The sequence below is a fragment of the Jatropha curcas genome, chromosome 7 (genome assembly GCF_041381405.1).
Source record: "Jatropha curcas cultivar XTBG-Jc1 chromosome 7, XTBG_Jcur_1.0, whole genome shotgun sequence".
NCBI classification, from domain to species: Eukaryota; Viridiplantae; Streptophyta; class Magnoliopsida; order Malpighiales; family Euphorbiaceae; genus Jatropha; species Jatropha curcas.
In genome coordinates, this window is record NC_143157.1 from 26,518,125 (window position 1) to 26,536,802 (window position 18,678).

General features: G+C 36.1%; 5 protein-coding genes across 5 annotated transcripts; 2 read left to right on the top strand and 3 right to left on the bottom strand.

Annotated features, from left to right (window-relative positions):
• The first annotated feature begins 279 nt into the window (after positions 1-279).
• Positions 280-3,593, top strand: LOC105638490 (uncharacterized). Its single transcript, XM_020681030.3, is given in 3 exon segments — positions 280-1,126; positions 1,128-3,109; positions 3,186-3,593. Coding segments are annotated over 3 exon segments (3,003 nt in total). The 5' UTR covers positions 280-437; the 3' UTR covers positions 3,518-3,593.
• A 1,132-nt stretch (positions 3,594-4,725) lies between these two features.
• SMAP1 (small acidic protein 1) lies at positions 4,726-5,181 on the bottom strand. The gene has a single exon (XM_012222259.4). The coding sequence runs from the start codon at positions 5,104-5,106 to the stop codon at positions 4,918-4,920; it is 189 nt and encodes a 62-aa protein (XP_012077649.1). The 5' UTR covers positions 5,107-5,181; the 3' UTR covers positions 4,726-4,917.
• Positions 5,182-5,374: 193 nt separating this feature from the next.
• LOC105638451 (uncharacterized) lies at positions 5,375-6,893 on the top strand. The gene is made up of 2 exons (XM_012222257.4): positions 5,375-5,831; positions 6,042-6,893. The coding sequence occupies exons 1-2, from the start codon at positions 5,472-5,474 to the stop codon at positions 6,564-6,566; spliced, it is 885 nt and encodes a 294-aa protein (XP_012077647.1). The 5' UTR covers positions 5,375-5,471; the 3' UTR covers positions 6,567-6,893.
• A 97-nt stretch (positions 6,894-6,990) lies between these two features.
• Positions 6,991-11,964, bottom strand: LOC105638450 (Peptidase S41 family protein). Its single transcript, XM_012222256.4, has 13 exons — positions 11,835-11,964; positions 11,433-11,733; positions 11,188-11,337; positions 10,184-10,266; positions 9,822-10,030; positions 9,347-9,415; positions 8,979-9,097; positions 8,771-8,846; positions 8,654-8,695; positions 8,203-8,311; positions 7,663-7,760; positions 7,473-7,566; positions 6,991-7,392 (listed from the first exon to the last, which is right to left on the bottom strand). Exons 1-13 carry the CDS (start codon positions 11,931-11,933, stop codon positions 7,267-7,269), a joined length of 1,575 nt encoding a protein of 524 aa, XP_012077646.1. The 5' UTR covers positions 11,934-11,964; the 3' UTR covers positions 6,991-7,266.
• Positions 11,965-14,707: 2,743 nt separating this feature from the next.
• AMT1;1 (ammonium transporter 1;1) lies at positions 14,708-16,759 on the bottom strand. Its single transcript, XM_012222253.4, has one exon. It carries the CDS (start codon positions 16,572-16,574, stop codon positions 15,069-15,071), a length of 1,506 nt encoding a protein of 501 aa, XP_012077643.1. The 5' UTR covers positions 16,575-16,759; the 3' UTR covers positions 14,708-15,068.
• Positions 16,760-18,678: the final 1,919 nt, after the last annotated feature.

The following is an 18,678-nucleotide window of genomic DNA, read 5'->3' on the forward strand; positions in this document are numbered from 1 at the left end:
ATAAAAAAATTCATATTTGGCCATTGAAAGTAGAGAATCCAAATTCAATCTTTGAATATATTTACAATGAAAAATAGATCCATTATTTTTTGAATATCAAACTTGGATATATTGTTAGGTCGGACGTGCACTTACTACTAGTATATAATTTGATATACAAAAGAAATGAGTAATTATAAATTTTTGTTAAGAAGAATAACATTTAATTAAATCTTATGAAAGTTTGCTTTTTAAATTACCTGCACCTAATAGTTATATAGTCACACAGACACAGTCGCGTGATAATCACTTGCCGCCTCCCACCGATGCATGTATCAACTGCACATCACCATGACGTATCCTCTCTCTTTATATGCATAGATGATGCCTGCCTGCACTGGAATACTATATTTTTTGAAATTTTAATATAAATATACTTTATCTGTTTCCACTCAAAGATGTATATTGTTGTTCTTTCCTCGATCACTTTCTTGCTTTCTTTCTCCCATTTTTATGCTTCTTCCAATACTAGAGATGGACGAGCAGCAGAAGCACTTCTCAAATGGAAAAACAGCCTTCAAAGTGACCCAACTCATTCTCTTCTCCCATCTTGGAATCCTTCTAATTATTATTTAAACAGTCACTGTGGCTGGGCAGGAATTTCTTGCTCTAAGGCAGGAATTATCACACGTATTGATGTTAGCAGTAGTAACGTGAGAGGTACACTCTATAATCTTGATTTTTCTTGCTTTTCTAGCCTCCTCGAGCTTGATCTCCATAACAACTTACTTTCTGGAACTATTCCATCTCAAATTAGTAATCTTTGAAGACTCACAAGCCTTGATTTGAGTTACAATAACTTGTCGGGACACATTCCGTCTAAGATAGGCCTTGTTTCGGGTCTTCAAGAACTTTACTCGCAAGAAAATGAGCCAACAGGTACTGTACCTCGGGAAATAGGAAACCTGTCAAAACTGATCTATCTTGACCTAAGTCATAATTTTCTCTCAGCAAACATTCCATCTGAGATGGGCTCTATTTCGAGGCTTGCAAAAATTTATCTGAATAATAATGAGATAAATGGGTCTATACCTCAGGAAATAGGAATGTTGAAATCTCTTGAAGTGCGATTAGTGGTGCGAATTCCCTGTTGCAAATATGAGTAAACTTTCATATATATGGCTTAATGATAACAAACTTACAGGACCGATCCCTCAGGAAGTGGGAATGCTTAAATCACTTATTGACCTTTCTTTGCAAATCAACTTTCTAACAGGTCCTATACCTGCCTCTGTTGGAAACTTGAGCAATTTGAATATCATAAATATATTTGAAAATCAACTTTCAGGAACTATTCCTCAGGAAATTGGAAATCTGAAATCCCTTTCTTACCTAAATGTGCTCTCTAACAAAATCACCGGCCAAATCAGTCCGAAGCTGAATAATCTAACTTCATTAATTTCATTGCAGTTGAGAGACAACATGTTTTCTGGCTTCCTGCCACCAAATATGTGTCTTGCTGGACAACTTAAGTTTTTGGGTGCAGATCACAACAATTTCACAGGTCCAATACCCAAGACCTTGAAGAACTGCACTACCCTAGTTAAGCTTCGACTTAAAGGGAACCAACTTACAGGAAACATATCAGAAGATTTAGGCTTATATCCAAACTTGGATTATATTGATCTGAGTTTCAATAAAATTTATGGGGAAATATCAGAAAATTGGGGGAAGTTACAAAATTTAACAAGCTTGAAACTTTCCAACAACCAAATTTCTGATAGCATACCAACTGAGATTGCCAAAGCAACTCAATTGCAGGAGCTTGACCTTTCCTCCAATGAACTAGTCGGAGAGATCCCAAAAGAATTGGGCAAGATGCCATTATGGGTTCTTAAGTTGAATAACAACAAGCTTTCAAGTAATATTCCTATTGAACTTGGAACGTTGTCTAACTTGGAGCAGCTTAACCTTGCAGCAAATGGCCTACATGGATCTATTCCTGAAGAACTAGAACATTGTTCAAGGCTGATTTTCTTGGATTTGAGCTGCAACACACTCAGCAACAACATCCCTTTTCAGATTGGCAATTTACGCACTCTTCAAAGTCTTGACCTGAGTCACGATATGCTTTCAGGAGAATTGCCAAACAAGCTCGGATTTCTGCTTAGCTTAGAAATATTAAACATCTCACACAACGAGCTTTCTGGTTCAATCCCGACAACATTTAGCCAGATGGTGAGCCTTACAAATGTTGATATATCCAACAATCTATTGGAGGGTGCTCTCCCAAATATTCAAGCTTTCGTCAATGCATCAACAGAAATGCTAAAGAATAACAAAGGCTTGTGTGGTAACAATACCGCCTTGAATCCATGCCACTCAACATCTAAAGGGAAGAACAGCAAGAGAACAGTTTTACTAATCACGGCACCTATTTTTAGCACTCTATTGCTATTATCTATCATACTTTGTTTGATATATGTCCCTTTCAGAAAACATGTGAATAAAGATGAACTAGTAGAAGCAACTATTGAAAATTTCATGACGATATTGGATTTTGAAGATGGGAAGATGATGCATCAAAACAGCATTGATGCAACCGAGGAATTCAATTCCAAGTATTGAATAGGAATTGGAGGAACTGCAAAAGTTTATAAAGCTGAGTTGCCAACTGGTCAAGTTGTTGCTGTCAAGAAACTTAACCAATCAGAAGATTATGGAATGATTAATCTCAGAGCTTTTAAAAATGAGATAAATGCATTAGCACAAGTGCGACATCGAAATATTGTTAGATTTTATAGTTATTGTTTGAACCCAAGACACTCATTTTTGGTGTATGAGTTCTTGGAAGGAGGGAGTCTGGCGAAGGTACTACGAAATGAGTCAACAGCTGCAGGATTGGATTGGATTACAAGGGTGAACATTATTAAGGGAGTAGCAAATGCTTTATATTATATGCACCATGAATGCTTTCCTCCGATAATACACAGAGACATATCAAGCAATAATGTTTTGTCGGATACGGATTTTACTGTACGTGTTTCTGACTTTGGCACAGCCAGAATTGTGAAACCTAACTCATCCAATTGGACTTCATTTGTAGGCACATTTGGATACTCAGCTCCAGGTACAAGGTTATTGTGTTCCTTCATTTTTGTCACTGTAATTTGCAATTGTTATAATCAATCTCTGCTTTATTGTAGAGCTTGCCTTCACGATGGAAGCAAATGAGAAATGTGATGTGTGCAGCTTTGGAGTTGTGACATGGGAAGTGATCAAGGGAAGGCATCCAGGGGATCTCATTTCGTCAATATCAATTTCATCATCTGCCCTTCAAATTTTATTCAAGGATGTGTTGGACCAACGCCTTCCTTCTCCTACAAATGAAGTAGCAGAGGAATTGGTTAATATTGCAAGGCTAGCATTTTCTTGCCTTGATGCTAGTCCAGAGTCGCGGCCAACAATGCAACAAGTCTCTCGAACTTGTCGACTGGAATTCAGACACTTTCAAGACCATTTCACAAAGTACAGTTAGCGGAACTGCTTTGATTTTTGCTTCTTTGTTTGGTTTGCATCAATAACTCATCTCCAGCTTTCACCATTACAAGCAGTTGGAGTTTCTAACCTCCTTCCAGAAACCAGAATTAGGCAGACTGGTTGCAATGGTGAATATCACTTTTGCCGTTAGTTCAAATTAAATGTCCTTATTTTAGAGAGTTTTCACATAAAGCAAAAATATACAATTTCACTGCTCTTGGCTTGCTACTTGTAGTACAGACAATATCCTCAGCCAAGCTTCTCCCTTTAAAGGAAAAGAAACAATCTTTACAGAATTTGCAGACATTTAACAAGACTAACACACGTGTAATACGGTTATCACAACCATAAAGTAACAGTTAAATTTTCCTAAGCACCAACTAAAGATTCATATCGCATACACCGAGAAACATTTCAAGGCAGTTACTCAACAAAATGGCCCAAAAACAACAAGCAAGCACAATTTTTATAGAGACCATCCAGGATTAAAAGAGATAATTGACAATGTTCATCAAATCACCAGGCTTGAGCTCCCAAAACTTTATTTAAATCATTTCAACAGTTCAAATCGGAGATTAGGAACCTATGTACACCCAGCATTGAGAGGTGATTGCTTATGTTGCACTCCTTGAGACTTCATAATAACTTGATAAATTAATCACACGATCAAACAAGGATAAAAGTTCAAAACCCATCATTAAGATTAGTGGTAAAATAATCAGCAGTTTACTCAGGGTATCTCATCACTTTTCAACGACATGATACTTGCAGATTCAAGGATGAATCCACAAAAATTTCCCTACTGAAAATCCATTTCAAGTGTCTAATAAACCAAAAGCAGCAATTTTTGAAGGATTGCAAGTTTAACCAAAAAAGTGATTATTGAACAAAAATAGCAACAACTAAATACAAAAGAAAATTTTAGGTTTTTCATGCTCACTTAAAGGCAAGGCCACACAAGGGGCAAGATCGGTGTTAGCAATAGTCTTCCCATCACAAATAGCCTAAGCCAACCTAAAGTTGGCTTCTCTTCACTATATTAAGACTGTTTAGAGCAGACCTCTTTAGTGCATAAACAGAAGCAAAAACATTGATCCAAAACCAAACAGACAAGCAACTAACCAAAAATTGATTTTTCTGTAAAACCAGATAGTTTCAACAGTATAAAAAGCGGAAATAGCACTAGCAAATTCACAAAAGAGAGAATTGAAAATGTTTCTGCAAATATTTAACTAGAGCGCATATATATATGATTTGACAACATATAATTTCCAATACACTCTTCTCTTTTCCTCTCAAATGATGATTAACGGATAAAAAAGCAAACCCTATCCTCCTAAGATAGAAAGAAAAAGGGACACAGATAGCGCCACGGTAGAGATTGAGAATACAAGAGAATCAGTTGATGTCGGAGTCATCGAAATCGTCCTCGAAATTGTTGAAGAAATCCGCGTCGGCGAGCTTGTTGTCGATGTTGATGACACCTTCGCCGAAAATCTCGAGTGGGTCCACATCGTCCACCTCCATCGCCATCGTCGACCCCTGCTCTTCCATGTCGGCGAAGAAGTCCATCTGCATTGGCCTCATCTCACTTTCTCTCTCTCTCTCTCTCTCTCCCTCTCTCTCAATGAAATTGCTCGGATTTGAGCTATGAACTTCAATTGCCGACCTCAGCAAGGGTTTATATAGAAAATCATTCACTGCAATACGACGTCGTTTCGGAAACGTCAAAAAAAAAAAAGATGGATATTAACGACGTCGTTGACGCTCGGGATTATTAAGTTTTCCTTTAAAAAAAAAAAAAAAATGAATGAATTAGATTCGCCCTTTCTTGGTCCTAAAATTGGAACGATCAAAATTTAGTAATTAATAGAGGGGATAATGAGAGTGTGGCAAATGGAGAAGCTTCGTAGCAGTAGCAGTGCAGCTTCTGCTGGCGCTATTGGCTACAAATGGAGAGTGGTGGTGTCGCCACCATCCGCGGCGGCGGACTTCTCCTGTTAGCAAAACCCCGCTCCAAATTTCTATTCAAAAGCCCCAGTTTTTACTCTCCTATTATTACAACCACCAGCACCTTCTCCGCCAGGTATAGTCGCTGGGATTCCAATGCCGAGACCGTTGGGTCCAAGAAATTCAACTTCAAGTTTCGAGATGGAGAAAATGATGATATTGAAGAACAAAACGAAGAAGTAGAAGGCTATAGAAGGAAGGGCAAGAAGAGGAGGTGGTGGTCGGGTGAGTCACCAGATATGGAGGAAGAAGAAGCTCCCGGGATTTTGGAAGCAGCTATTGATAGTTTATGGATTTTTGAGGTAATTCATTTCTGCTTCTTTTTCTGATTTATAGTACATTCACCTTAAGGATACCCTATTTCTATTGTGCTTTCTATTTTGATTTATATTAATTTTTGAGAATTACTTTCATGTTATGCAAGAATCTAATCTGGCATTTCTGTAAGAGAACTGAATTTGAAATATGTTACCAGAAGGTCTGAATAGTATTTGCTCATTTGGTCAGTGCAGGTAGTTAAATCCTATGGTTGGCTTCTGCCACCCATCGTCATATCTTGGTTGCTAGCTTCTGGCCCTAAAGCTTTCCTTATGACATTAGCAATCCCTCTTGGGCTATCAGCCTTAACTTTTGTGTATAAACTGTTGTGGGGGAGGAGACAAAGTAAACCTAAACGCAAGGCAAGAAAGAGAATGAAGCCATTTTCGAGGAAGCCAAGCAATGTTGAAATGGATGAGAAAGAACAAGAAGAAATGCAGGAGGCTGGAAAGGGAGATAGAGGGTTTCGGTCTTGGGTAGTTAACGATGATGTTTCGGTTAATGAGGAGAGACGAGATGCATCCTACTTTGGTGGATGGGATGAGCTGGATGGAATGGAATCGAAGAAGCACCCACCTCGAAGGGCAGGCCAGTCTCGAAGAGCACCATCTAGAAATGGCAAATTGGGTAAGAGAGAGAAAACAAGTGATGCACCTTTGCTCTTGAGATTGTTGATTGCTGTTTTCCCATTTTTAGGTTCCTGGACAAAGATGCTTTAGTGACTTCTATATTTCCAACATGCAAAGATTGATTGTGGCGTATGATTATTATGAGTTTTACTTGCAAGTTTGAAGCAGGAGTCCAGGATTTCAAAGGGGTTGTTTATCTTCGTTCTTACTGAGGACCTTCCACGCCATTGGGATAGTATAAATCCAAGCTTTATGGAATCAATAAGTACATCCTCATCATCTTAGTAGCTGCTTCTTATCCGGGATGTAGGTCTTCTTTTGTTTCCCCAAATTTTCAAACGGATTGAATTTTTTCCTCGCTGTATATCATAAACATCATGATTTTGAAATCATACTATTTAGATTATATTAAAACCATACTGTTCCAATACAAGCGACTCACTACAGTAACAAACATTATGCTATTGTGTTAAGGAAAAAAATGTAGGAACCGTTCCCAAGTAGGAACAGCTACTTTCTAAAAATGGCGATTGTATTTTTCCTACGATAAAGCCGCAATACACAGATTGACTGATACCCATAGCATAGTATACTCGAATTTGTTCGACTGGCAACGTAGGATAAGCCATGAGCAATTATATTCGTGGGTACTTTCTGCCCTTCCCTTTTCAAATCCTTCAAAAATGTTTTTGGAAATTTACACTGATAAATGTCAATGAACTACAGAAGAATGTTGTAACTATACTTTTGCTGCCCCCCTAACAACAAATGACAAAATAAAAAGGAACTGTCATCTCGCAAATAGTTGGGTTCTGTTGATGTAGCAAGCAGATTCAGGGTCTTGGAGACAGGCACAAAAACTCCCCTCATCCTTGGGGAATGACTTTGGTAGTGGATGATCTGGAATAACACCAACCTGTGCAAGAACAATAGGGAGGTTAAATGTGAAAGAGGAAACCCGTGCAAAATAGCTTTACGCGTAGCAGCATGATGGACCTTGTCAATATCAATGTGTGCAGGTGTCTCATATCGGGCAACTGTAACAGCCATGCCAGAGCCATCTGATAGCTGAAAGACTGATTGAATCTTGCTGCAGAATGGATGAATACTTCAATTAGAAACAATAACTAATATTGTTCATATAAGCAATTATATTCGCAAATGTTATAGATGCAGAAGAGATTACCCTTTCCCAAATGTGGGTTCTCCAAACACCACAGCACGTTTGTTGTCCTTCAATGCACCAGCTAATATTTCACTTGCACTTGCAGTTCCCTTGTTCACCTAATTAGAACTCAGAAGAGAGATGTCAACGGATTCAGGTTGATCATTTTCTAATCAAAATTTGAAGTTCAAGCATATATTTAACGTTAGACACTTTACAGGTGAAGCTCAATGCCCAGGCATAGGCGCTGAGAGAGAAACCAATAATATGGTATAGCGGTATGGTTAGTGATAAAATTTAGCAACACAGAACAAATGGAAGAAGGAACTGAACAATAATTTGCAATAGTATGAAGCAGTGACACCATCTAATCAGAAAGTGAAACAGAGAGAGAGAGAGAGAGAGAGAGAGAGAGAGAGGAGTTTGTGACTGTTGATTACACGGAGAACCAATCAAATGAAAAAACTGAGGCAGAAGGCATGACCTTCAATTCAATGATGTAAGTTTCAATAAATTTGAAAGATTTGTGGCAATTTTAGACTTTAGTATAAGAAAGCATACCAGCACAGCTAGGGGTTCTGAAGCAGCAATTGCACCACTTCCTTCTGCATCATATATGTCTCGAACACCACGGCTATCACAAATATATACAATCACACCTTTGTCTAACCTAAATGGCATCAGCAAACTTAAATTAATAATCATAACTTGAATCAGGCAGAGAAAACAATAGCCAATTATTTGGATGCTTAGTGTTGTCACTATATACCATTTATTCGCTTCATGCTTGTTCTCATAATTTTTTTAGTACAAAATAAATAAAACAGAAAGTTTTCACTAAATGTCTACGGCTTTAAACATAAATCATATCCAACAAAAGTTCTATGTTACCTCAGAAAAATCAAACCAGAAACTTGTTTAAGATAAGGTAACAGGTCACATATATCTTAAGCAAGCATATATCAGAATCTTCAGATAACATGTTCACCTCTGGTCATCTCATTTAACTTACCAAATCTTGGCAATCTCAATTCCTTCTGGAAATAGACCACCACTGCAGCAAATTTAAGCTTTCAGAAAAGCTGATATAGGACCAAGTTTAAACTGTGGTATGTTGAAAGCTTATCACCTATTGTCTCGAAGGTCTAACACAAAGGCATCAACACTGTTACTCCTCAAATTACCAATAGCTTCTTTGACAGCACCTGCAAAAAAAGTAATTGTCAAAAAGCATGTTAAATGGAGCACATTTTGTTCCTAATTGAAAATGAGAGAGAGAAATCATCTGCAACGCTTCAGTACAATTTCTTGAGATAAAAACAGTTATCTCCACCTACCTGAAGCATTTTGGTTGAATGATGTTAGTTTAATATACCCAATCTTGGGAGAATCCTTCCCTGAGCCAGGTATTTGACAAAGTTTCGACTTCACTGGATTTAGAGACACCCTCTCTCTACTGGAAAGCAACAATTGGTCAGTTTAAAATCCACTGCGGATGTAATGGCAATATTAATAGTTCACTGAAGGAGATCAGTTGGCAGCAATAAAGCACAATAAAGACCAAATCGCCTATAGAGTCAAGAACCAAATTTCTACTCAACTCAAATAAACCTTAAACCTGGACAAGTTGGGGCACTGGTACAAACAAATTTCTATTCATAAAAAAAAAAATACATACAAAAGATAAATAAAGTGGCAAACTTACATCAAAGATAGATGCTTTATTTCAGGTCCACTGCGAATGGTTAATTCCACTGGACTTCCTTCAGGTCCCCTAAAATTCATTAGAGTAGCTTAGGCACAACATTAAATAAAAGGTGAAGCAAAAATCTTTCTTTATTTTCTTTCCCCTTTTTCTTTTTGCGGGGGAGGCAGGGGAGAAAAGTTGCACTTATGGATTAACTGTCAACATATTAATAGAAGGAGAACTCTATAAAATATGGAAAGAAAAACCCCTCATCTCTGCATTATTATGAAATACAGAAGAGAATACTTCCTCTAAAGGTAAGCCTCAAATATTTGATGATATGTCTATTAAATGCTTCAAATGAATATTTTAAAATAAAAATCCTTTGCTGAAATTATTTTCTAAGGCCCTTGTGCTGGAAATCTGGATGACTTCTAGCTCTGTATAATTTTAGACAACACAGAACAGAACAATTATAAGCCAAGATACATACTGCAACCTCTCTGCAGCATCATATATTCCCATGCTCTCTGTACGTGTATCACCTATTGCCAAAATCACGTCCCCTGATAAAATGCCAGCCCTACTCGCTGGACCTCCAGGAGCTGCTGAAATAACAACAAGTCCAGCAGGTGATCCATCAGTGCCTGTAGGATAGCCAATTGACAGCCCCACACCTGTAAGAGCACCTTGTGTTCCAGACTGCCTTCAGAGAAGATAAACTAATTTAAATAAGACTTTTAAATTTACATCCTTCGGCTATAGGCAATGATGTGTTTCAATTTGCACACTGGCTTCCAGAACAGTCAAGCAAAAGGAAATAAAGTATGATAATGCGAAGAAAATGCCTCATACCCGCAAACTCTTAAACTTTTCCGGCTCTAGAAACCTGGTGAAAGGATCATTCAATGATGCAAGCATCTTCCTTATAGCTGCATCTGTTTCCAAAATATGCCAGAGAATTAAATGGGCGGTGCATTACTAAAATGCCACTTTAACTACTAGCATTGAAATGATGCAACAAAGGTTGATTCTTCAGTAACTGGCTTTGAGATAAAGCAGTGAAACGTTATTCATCAAAAAGGAAAAAAAAATGTCCATTCTATAACTGCACCTTTTTACATGATAATTACCAACTTATCAGTAAGCTCTTTCTTGTTTAACGCATTTAATTATCTGATAAAACAGGAAAGAGAATGAAACTTTCTCCTTCGACTGAGCAACCATGTTTTATCAGTGTAACTATATGAAACATACAAACTCAGCCTATTAAGATAAAATATGTTCTCATAGTTAATGCAGGGTACATGTAATTCCTTGCTAGCAGTGAAAATAGTTGATGCATGTATTTTGCGCATGAGCGAAAGTAAGAGAGACAGGAAATGTCAATAAAAAATATGGTAACAAAAAGTAGGTTGCTGAACATTCATCAAGTCTATTATGGACCTTGAGCCCTAAGTCTACACGGACCATCCATCAAGTCTACCCAAGAAATATGTCAAAACACCGTCAAGTAAAAATTTAACAGCATAAGGATGGCGGTTGACATACTGAGACAATATAACAGGTACCCTGCAATTGTCATGATATCTGGGTACTTCCATAGTCCATTGTACAATAACACATTAGACACAGGACAAATCAATCATATAGCCAAGTAGGTATCAGCTAACTATTTTAAACAATACAGATTTCAAAGCACAGTGCTGATTAAGTAACATCATAATATAAAGCAATTTAGAAAATACAGACATACATGCTCGTGTGTGAGAGGGCAGATATAAAATCCTGCTATTTCAACACAATTGATGAGGTGCAGCAAACCATCAAAGTAAATAATTTAAAGAACAAACTCATACATGTCTCTTCTCGCGTGTTCATTGGTTCATTGCGCAGAGCATTTTCTCTGTACCTAAACCAACTCTGTCCGTTAAAAGTTTTGTCAACATAAGCACGATCAATCGTTCTCCACGCCTCCAGAAACAGAAGATTCTCTTCACTAAGCGCCCCTAAACAATACAAACAACAAAAATCAGAACCAAAATGAAACGATCGTTCCTCATACAAAACCGTCTGCGTAACTAATAAGTCAAATTGAACTCACACGCTGGAGTATTCCTGGCAGCCATAGGAACAGAGGTAACAAGCAGCATGGCCACAAGTAACCGGAGGAAAAGAACCGAAGCACGCTTTCTAATACTTCCCGTACAATTGACTACATGCTCGATCCTTCTCCGACATAAGAAGCCTTTCCTGAGCATACGTATCGGATTAAACAGCAACAGCTCCGGTCTAGAAGGTAATGCTTCATAGTTACTGTAATTTCCACACCTTTTATTCAATGGACGCCATAATCGAGCTTCTAGTACTCGTACAGGTAGGGCTTTCGACTTCCATCGCAGAACCTATATTCAAAAAGCCCAACAAGGAAAAGAGGAAATATTAATCGGAATTACCTCTAAACATTGCAAGTAATGAAGAAAATTTGGTAGTATATAGATTGTACCTGAGCATTAGCAGAGCTTAAAAGGAAATGAGGGTTCCTGTTTGAGGAAAAGAAGTGAGGAGAAAGGGAGAGAGTAGCCGAGCTTGCAAGAACCGCCATGGCAAGGCGTAGGACAGCTATTTTCAGTTGCTCATTTTTTGGGCATTCCCTTATCGTCGTCTTTTATAATTGTTAAAAATTTTTATTCGAGAGAAACATTTCCTTCAAATTTTTGAGGGAAAGGTTTCCCTTTGGTTAATATAAAGCCCAATTCCGTGACATTCACATTTATGCCCATTGTTTGGGCTTCAGCATTGGGCCAGTCGCTGAACATTAATAGAAGTGTTGAGTTGTCCATTACACCCAAATTAAATTAATTGATATTACGGGCCCAAATCTAAAACATATGCAGCCCATGAATAGTTTATCGGGCAGTTGGATCTTACGGAGTAATAGGGATAGAATTGTCAAAACAACTACTACAAATTGACAGATTTTAGTTCAAGCTAAATAAAACATTTTATTTTACATTTTTGCCGTTTTCTAAAAGAATATTTCTTTCGAGCTTAATGTAAGTCGAAGAATTTCTGTTTCCTACAATTTTTCCGAATGAAATGCAAATAAAAATTATTATAATATTTTGTTAAGTCTCGAGTTTCTTTTCTTTTAATCAAAAATCTTAAGCTCAAACTTTAAATAAATAGTTATTAAACACTCAAGAAGAAGCATTAGTGTTAATAACATTGATCAAAGAAGGATTTAGAGCCATTTATATTAGAATGAGTACACGAATATAACTCATTTTAGTTAAACATTAATCCAATACCGCTAGATATATAGTTCTGCTCGGTTTAAATTGTGATTAGTCAAATATCTGAGCTTCCAATACTGAATAGTCTAGTATCAAAAAATAAATTTTAATTTTGTATTATTAAAATTAATATAATTATTTTAATTTGACAAAGAATAAAAAGAAATCAAAATATTGTTTTATTCAATGCATTCAAAGTGTTTATTTCAATTAATTGAACTGGGAACATTCGTTCAATGTTCGGACTTGGAAAGACATAGGGTTTACAGTTTCTAGAACCATAAAGCCGCCACCGTATAAACTACAAGAGTTACTTTTTGAAGTTATAATAATGCTACTGCAGTCGACTTTTCTTCCACAGTTATGAAAAGTCAACAAAGTAAATTTCAAAGTCATCTCTGACAAAAGGTATATGATACCGATACATACCTAATCGTACCATATCATATCATTGCTTTGGGTGAAAGCCCTTCTACTTTGATTTTTGACTGACCACCTTCAAGGAAGCTCATCTACTCTAATGATATCAAAATGCTTTCTTAGATATGAACTGAACGACCAACCTTTTCATGTCTTATAGAATATATGTAAAGTAAATTCATAAAAAAATTATTATCAATTTAGTAGACGTTATATTATTGAAAAAAAAGACTGTCTTTAATTTTGTAGTCCATATATTTTTCCGATATCTCCTGATTTTTATATAATTTGTGATTTATATTTATTGCTATGTTGCAATATATAAAAAAAAATAATGATGGTCATGGGGCACCAATAAGGCCTCCATTCATTGAAATGCCCACAACCATAAAAGATATGGGAGAAATTAAAGTTGCATTCCTACTGTCCACATTTTGTGACTTTCATAGCATCAACTTATTTACTAGTCAAATGGGAATCAATGTGCTATCATCCTTTCCATATTAGAATAAATAAAGAAGGTTAAGTAATCATAATGTTTACCTACACGTTCGGCCTCAATTTGCAATACCGACTAATTATGTGAAAAGAATTTTCAGATTCGATTCCAACTAAACATATACGTATAAAGAGGTAAAGAGTTTTAACTGTATCTAAGCCCTAAATTGAATTTAATTTGTCCTGATAACAGTATTAGGATACTTGATATATGTTTATTCAATTCCATTCAATATTTTTTTTTTTGGGCTTTATAATTCTTGATATATGTTTGTGTCATAAACTTTGCAGTCAATGGTATTCAGTGTGTTTAAAAAATAAATATGTTATTTTTTTTAAAGAATAAATAAACGTGTCATTATTTCATATCTTTGTGTCATGTCTTATAAATAAAAATATTTTTTAAAAAAATATAAATTTATAAGTAAAATCACAAATAAGTAAGTTCATTAATGGTATAACTAAAAAGAGAAAGGAAAATCCACTAATAGATGGACAATAGATTCAGAAATAAGAGTGTGAAATTGATTAATTTGATTTCAAAATTAAATCAAACCGATAAAAATAAAAATCAAATTATATTTGAACATATATTTGTTTTTAAGTTGCTCAAACCCTATTTGGAAATATTGAAATTCCGATATTCATTTCCTTAATTGGTGATTTTATTTCTAAATTGAGATAATAGTTAATAGGAATTTTGTCGTTGAGATCCTATATAGATTCCAAGGTGAACAGAACCACCGATTTGAGGAATTTTAACTGAATAAACTTCATTGAGTGAACAATGTGAATAAAAAAGATACTCAAATCTTCTTTCTGCAAAGTTCTCCATATAATGTGATTTAGATATACGAACATGATTGATGCCAAAAAGAGCTATTAAATTGCACATGTAAAATGTTTTTGCAAAATTAGAAACAATTTTTGCACATGGCTGCAACTTGCCACTTCAACTCTCTCGCTGTATATTTTTTTTTTCTGGGGAAGTGCACCACAGCATGCGCTCCATTACAACTTACAAGGCTATGGGACTAACTTTTCAGACTTTCTTTTGGCTTCTTCCACTTCTTTTGGAGTATAAAATAATAAGCAGAGATTTAAATCTTCCATGTAAATAGAATTATATGATTGGCCAGAATACAAAAAAAGCATTACAAGAAGATTCAAAGCGAACTACCAGTTCCAACTTTATTGCATCATGAGATTCTTCCTTTTCCACAGGAGCGGGGCCCAAAGAATGGCCCACAACCCATGTTGTGTTTTTGTCAAAGATCAAACCTTGACTAAGGAAAAATCAAACTAATACACACAAAAATTACGTATTCACATCTTTATAAAGGTAAAAAACAAAAGCATTTCCACTTCAAATTCAACGATTTTGACCCTCCAGCCATAATATTACAGATCCCCATTGTAGTCCAAGTCTTCTTTATCCCCATTATGCACCACCCACCCACTAAAATCCTTAAATTTATCTAACACAATTCCTACAAAGATAACATCTTTACTAAAAGAAACAATAATCAAACAGTAGATGAATTATTAGGAGCTGTGCTTGATGGTTCAATTTTCCTTAACTTGATTCCCTGCTTTTGAGTCTCCTCTTCATCATGGTAAATGTAAGCAAATCCACCATGTCGGGTCAGATCCATACCCGCCATCTCATCCTCCGCTGAGATTCTTAAAAGCTTAAGCTTATGTAGAACTAAAAACAATGGACCCATTGTAACACTCACCCATCCGATAATCACGAGAATTTGAATTACATGAGCAGCCAGAAGCCTTCCACCGCCACCCATGAATAACCCGTGATTTACACCCGCCCCGTAAATCTGAGCCACGTACTTCTCTCTAGCAAACAACGCCGTGAAAATCACACCCCAAGCACCACAACCTCCGTGAAGCTGCGCAGCCTCTAATGGATCATCATATTTGAACTTCTCAGCCAATTTGTTGCACCCAATTAAAACCAGAGCGGCGACAAAACCGCATATAATCGCCGCCCATGGCTCTACAACGGCGCAACCAGCAGTGATGGCAGCAAAACCACCGAGCAAACCATTACAAACGTCCGTCACGTTCCAATGGCCAGATAAAATTCTTTTACCAAAAAGAGTAGTCAAAGCCGCAGTGCAACCAGCTAGTGTGGTTGTAACGGCGGTTCTACCAACTGCACTCCATTGACCGTTATAGCTATCGGCGGTGTAAGCAACCAAGATTTTGTTGAAAGAACCGGGATTAAACCCATACCAACCGAACCAAAGCAAGAAAGTGCCAAGAACAACTAAAGAAGCGCTGTGTCCGCGTAAAGAAACAGAACGGCCTGTATGGTCAAAACGGCCAATTCTTGGTCCTTCAATAAGAGCGCCCCAAAAACCAGCAATACCACCTACCATATGCACGACACCAGATCCGGCGAAATCGATTACTCCACTACTAAACAACAAATTATCTGTGTTGAATGCAGAAGCCCAACCGTCGGTTGCCCAGAACCAGTGCGACACAACTGGATAAACAAAGCCCGTTAAAAAGGAAGAGTATATTAAGTAAGCTACAAATTGGGTTCTTTCCGCTATGGAACCGCTAGTGATTCCAGCTGCGGCTATCGCAAACGCCCATTGATAAAGAAAGTTGCTGTAATCGAAAGTTTCTGATGGGATTGCTTTTAGACCGAAGTTGTGTTTGCCGATGAAGCCATTTGATGGACCACCGAAGGCAAAGGCAAAACCGAAAAGGTAATAGAAAAGACCACCGGTTGCGGCGTCGAGGACATTCGTAAGCATAATGTTCATGGTGTTTTTTGCCCTAACTGAGCCGGCACAGAGCATGGCGAATCCTAGTTGCATGGAGAAGACGAGATAGGCAGAGAAGAGGAGGTAGGTGTTGTCAACGGCGTATCTGGTAGCGGTGAAGTTTGCGTCGGAGGTGTTGAAACGGGAACAGATGAAGTCTGCAGCCGCGTTGGCGTTGGTTACGTTGGAGCCAAAGAGCCGAGCTAGCTCGTCGGCCGAGCAGACAACGGAATCCATGGAAGCGGCAGAGGGGGAGGAGGTCAAGAGACCAGTGTGTGTGAGTAGAGAAACTAAATATTCAAGAAAAAGAAATATTAAGAATGTATATAATAAGGTGTAGAGAGAGTTCTTTTCGAAGGACACAGAAAAGTAGTTTTAAGATCCAAATATATAGTGGAAGAAAATTGGTGTGTAGTGACGGAAAGGAAAGAGAAGACTCTTTCCGTTTTTTTTTTTTTTAAATACTAGGAAAAAGAGGACTCTCTTTTTTACAATTTATGCATATAGGGATTTTGATTTTGATTAATCATATAATTAGATTAATTATATAATTTGTATACTAATCTGTTTTCTTTTTGTAAGTAAGGACATGAAAAAAATAGTACTGTTTTTCTCTTCATATTGAGATATTTAAATATTAATTAGTATTTCAATATTTAGTTTCTAAGAGCATAAACACTTTTTATTTTAAATTGAATAATTAAATACGAGAAAAACATAAAAATTATCAATTATAAATTATAAATTATGGTAGTTGTTTGTGATCCATGGTAATCACAGCAAAATTTATCAATATTTAGAAATGTTTGCATCTCTTAAAAGAATTAAATTATTTTCCTTCAATATAGTTTCATTTTGACTTTGATCATAAAAATATTTTTCTTGCTTAATTTTCCCAAGTGCTTTGGCAGTTAAAAGAAAATCTGAAATAAAATATTTTCGAACAACAAAAGAGCAAATGGATTCATTTGGTATTGAGATTAGGGCGTTCTTTCTTTGTACATTGGCTTTTCCTTTTCTAACGTATTTATATTAAAAAAAAAAAATAATTCGTAAATACCAGGTGTTTGGCTAACATTTGGGATACTGCCCTAGCAATGCAAGGTAGTCTAGCTTTGACTTTTTTTTAAAAAAAATTATAATAATATTTTGATATTAAATGCAATCTTTATTAATTAAGTTAATTCCATTTGACAGCTAAGCTTGAGTTGGCTCATTTTATTCTGGAAAACATTTTTGACATAACTTGTGTTATGCACGGCCACAATGCAAATGGCGTTAAAGGATTGTAATGCGCCTAAAAGACCCTTTTAACATTTTTTTCATCACTATATCATATAAGGGATGTAACTGTAAATACACACAAGATACTGTCATTTAGCGAAATTATTATTCTTCTTTCAATTTCTAATTTGTTATAAAATCAGATTAATTCATCTTTTTTAATTTCCCATCTTTGCTCATGAACTGGATAAGGCACTAATTTCCAGCCAGGAATTCGGTTTAATATATAATTTAAAGCAATTGACAACGGATTCCTCACATGTCTCTCCTGAAACTAATAAGTTAAAAAACAGTGAAAGGGATAGTGAGGAATCTTTAAGCCTTTCATTAGAATCTTAGAATCAGTGGCCAAAAAAAAAAAAAAAAAAGGAGGAAAGTGTTCTCTGTTTCCGTGTATATATATATATATAGTTATTGTCCCATTCTAAAATGGAAGGCAGAAGGAAAATTGCTGGCTGAGGACAGGATAGGATAGGATAGATCATACATTATTTACCAAATATACAAAGTCCCCTTCACTGGAGACTTTGTTATTAATTTGGTAAGGAAAAATTTTTGAAAAATTTGTGGTGTAAATATAAAACACATGCCCATTTCTACTTAAGAACAATGTTTTCGTGTCTTATAGTGTGATGACTTGGGGAAGCCACAAGGAGAAAGAAGAAAGAAGAAAGAAGAAAGAAGGAGAAGAGTCCAATTGTGAAGAAAGCAATTGACATTGATCAAAATTAATATCACTTACTAATGTATATTTTGTGTGAAAAAAATAATAAATCCACTTTAATATAAAAAATAAATTTCAATGGAGGGTATATCCTCAGAATATCTACTATCTATACATACATACATTCGAAACAATATTTTAAAATCATACAATAATGTTTAAGCTTCAAATTCAAATATATTTCAATTTAAAAATTTAACAGTTTAGAGCATCAACGAGTTAAAAATGAAACATATTATCTATGTATAATATATAAATAATTTTTTCCTTGAGGTTATAAAAGAATATTAAATTTTATTGAAAAAAAAAATAATTCATAATCTTGTCCTTTGC

Excerpts from the sequence above, each read along its gene's own strand:
- SMAP1 (XM_012222259.4), bottom strand. The coding sequence starts at position 5,106 with ATGAGGCCAATGCAGATGGACTTCTTCGCCGACATGGAAGAGCAGGGG.
- LOC105638451 (XM_012222257.4), top strand. The coding sequence starts at position 5,472 with ATGGAGAGTGGTGGTGTCGCCACCATCCGCGGCGGCGGACTTCTCCTG. Across the intron at positions 5,832-6,041 it reads ATAGTTTATGGATTTTTGAG|GTAGTTAAATCCTATGGTTG; the intron begins GTAATTCATTTC and ends TGGTCAGTGCAG.
- LOC105638450 (XM_012222256.4), bottom strand. The coding sequence starts at position 11,933 with ATGGCGGTTCTTGCAAGCTCGGCTACTCTCTCCCTTTCTCCTCACTTC. Across the intron at positions 10,267-11,187 it reads GAACACGCGAGAAGAGACAT|ATGCAGCTATAAGGAAGATG; the intron begins GTATGAGTTTGT and ends TTTTGGAAACAG. Across the intron at positions 7,761-8,202 it reads CAGAACCCCTAGCTGTGCTG|GTGAACAAGGGAACTGCAAG; the intron begins GTATGCTTTCTT and ends AGTTCTAATTAG.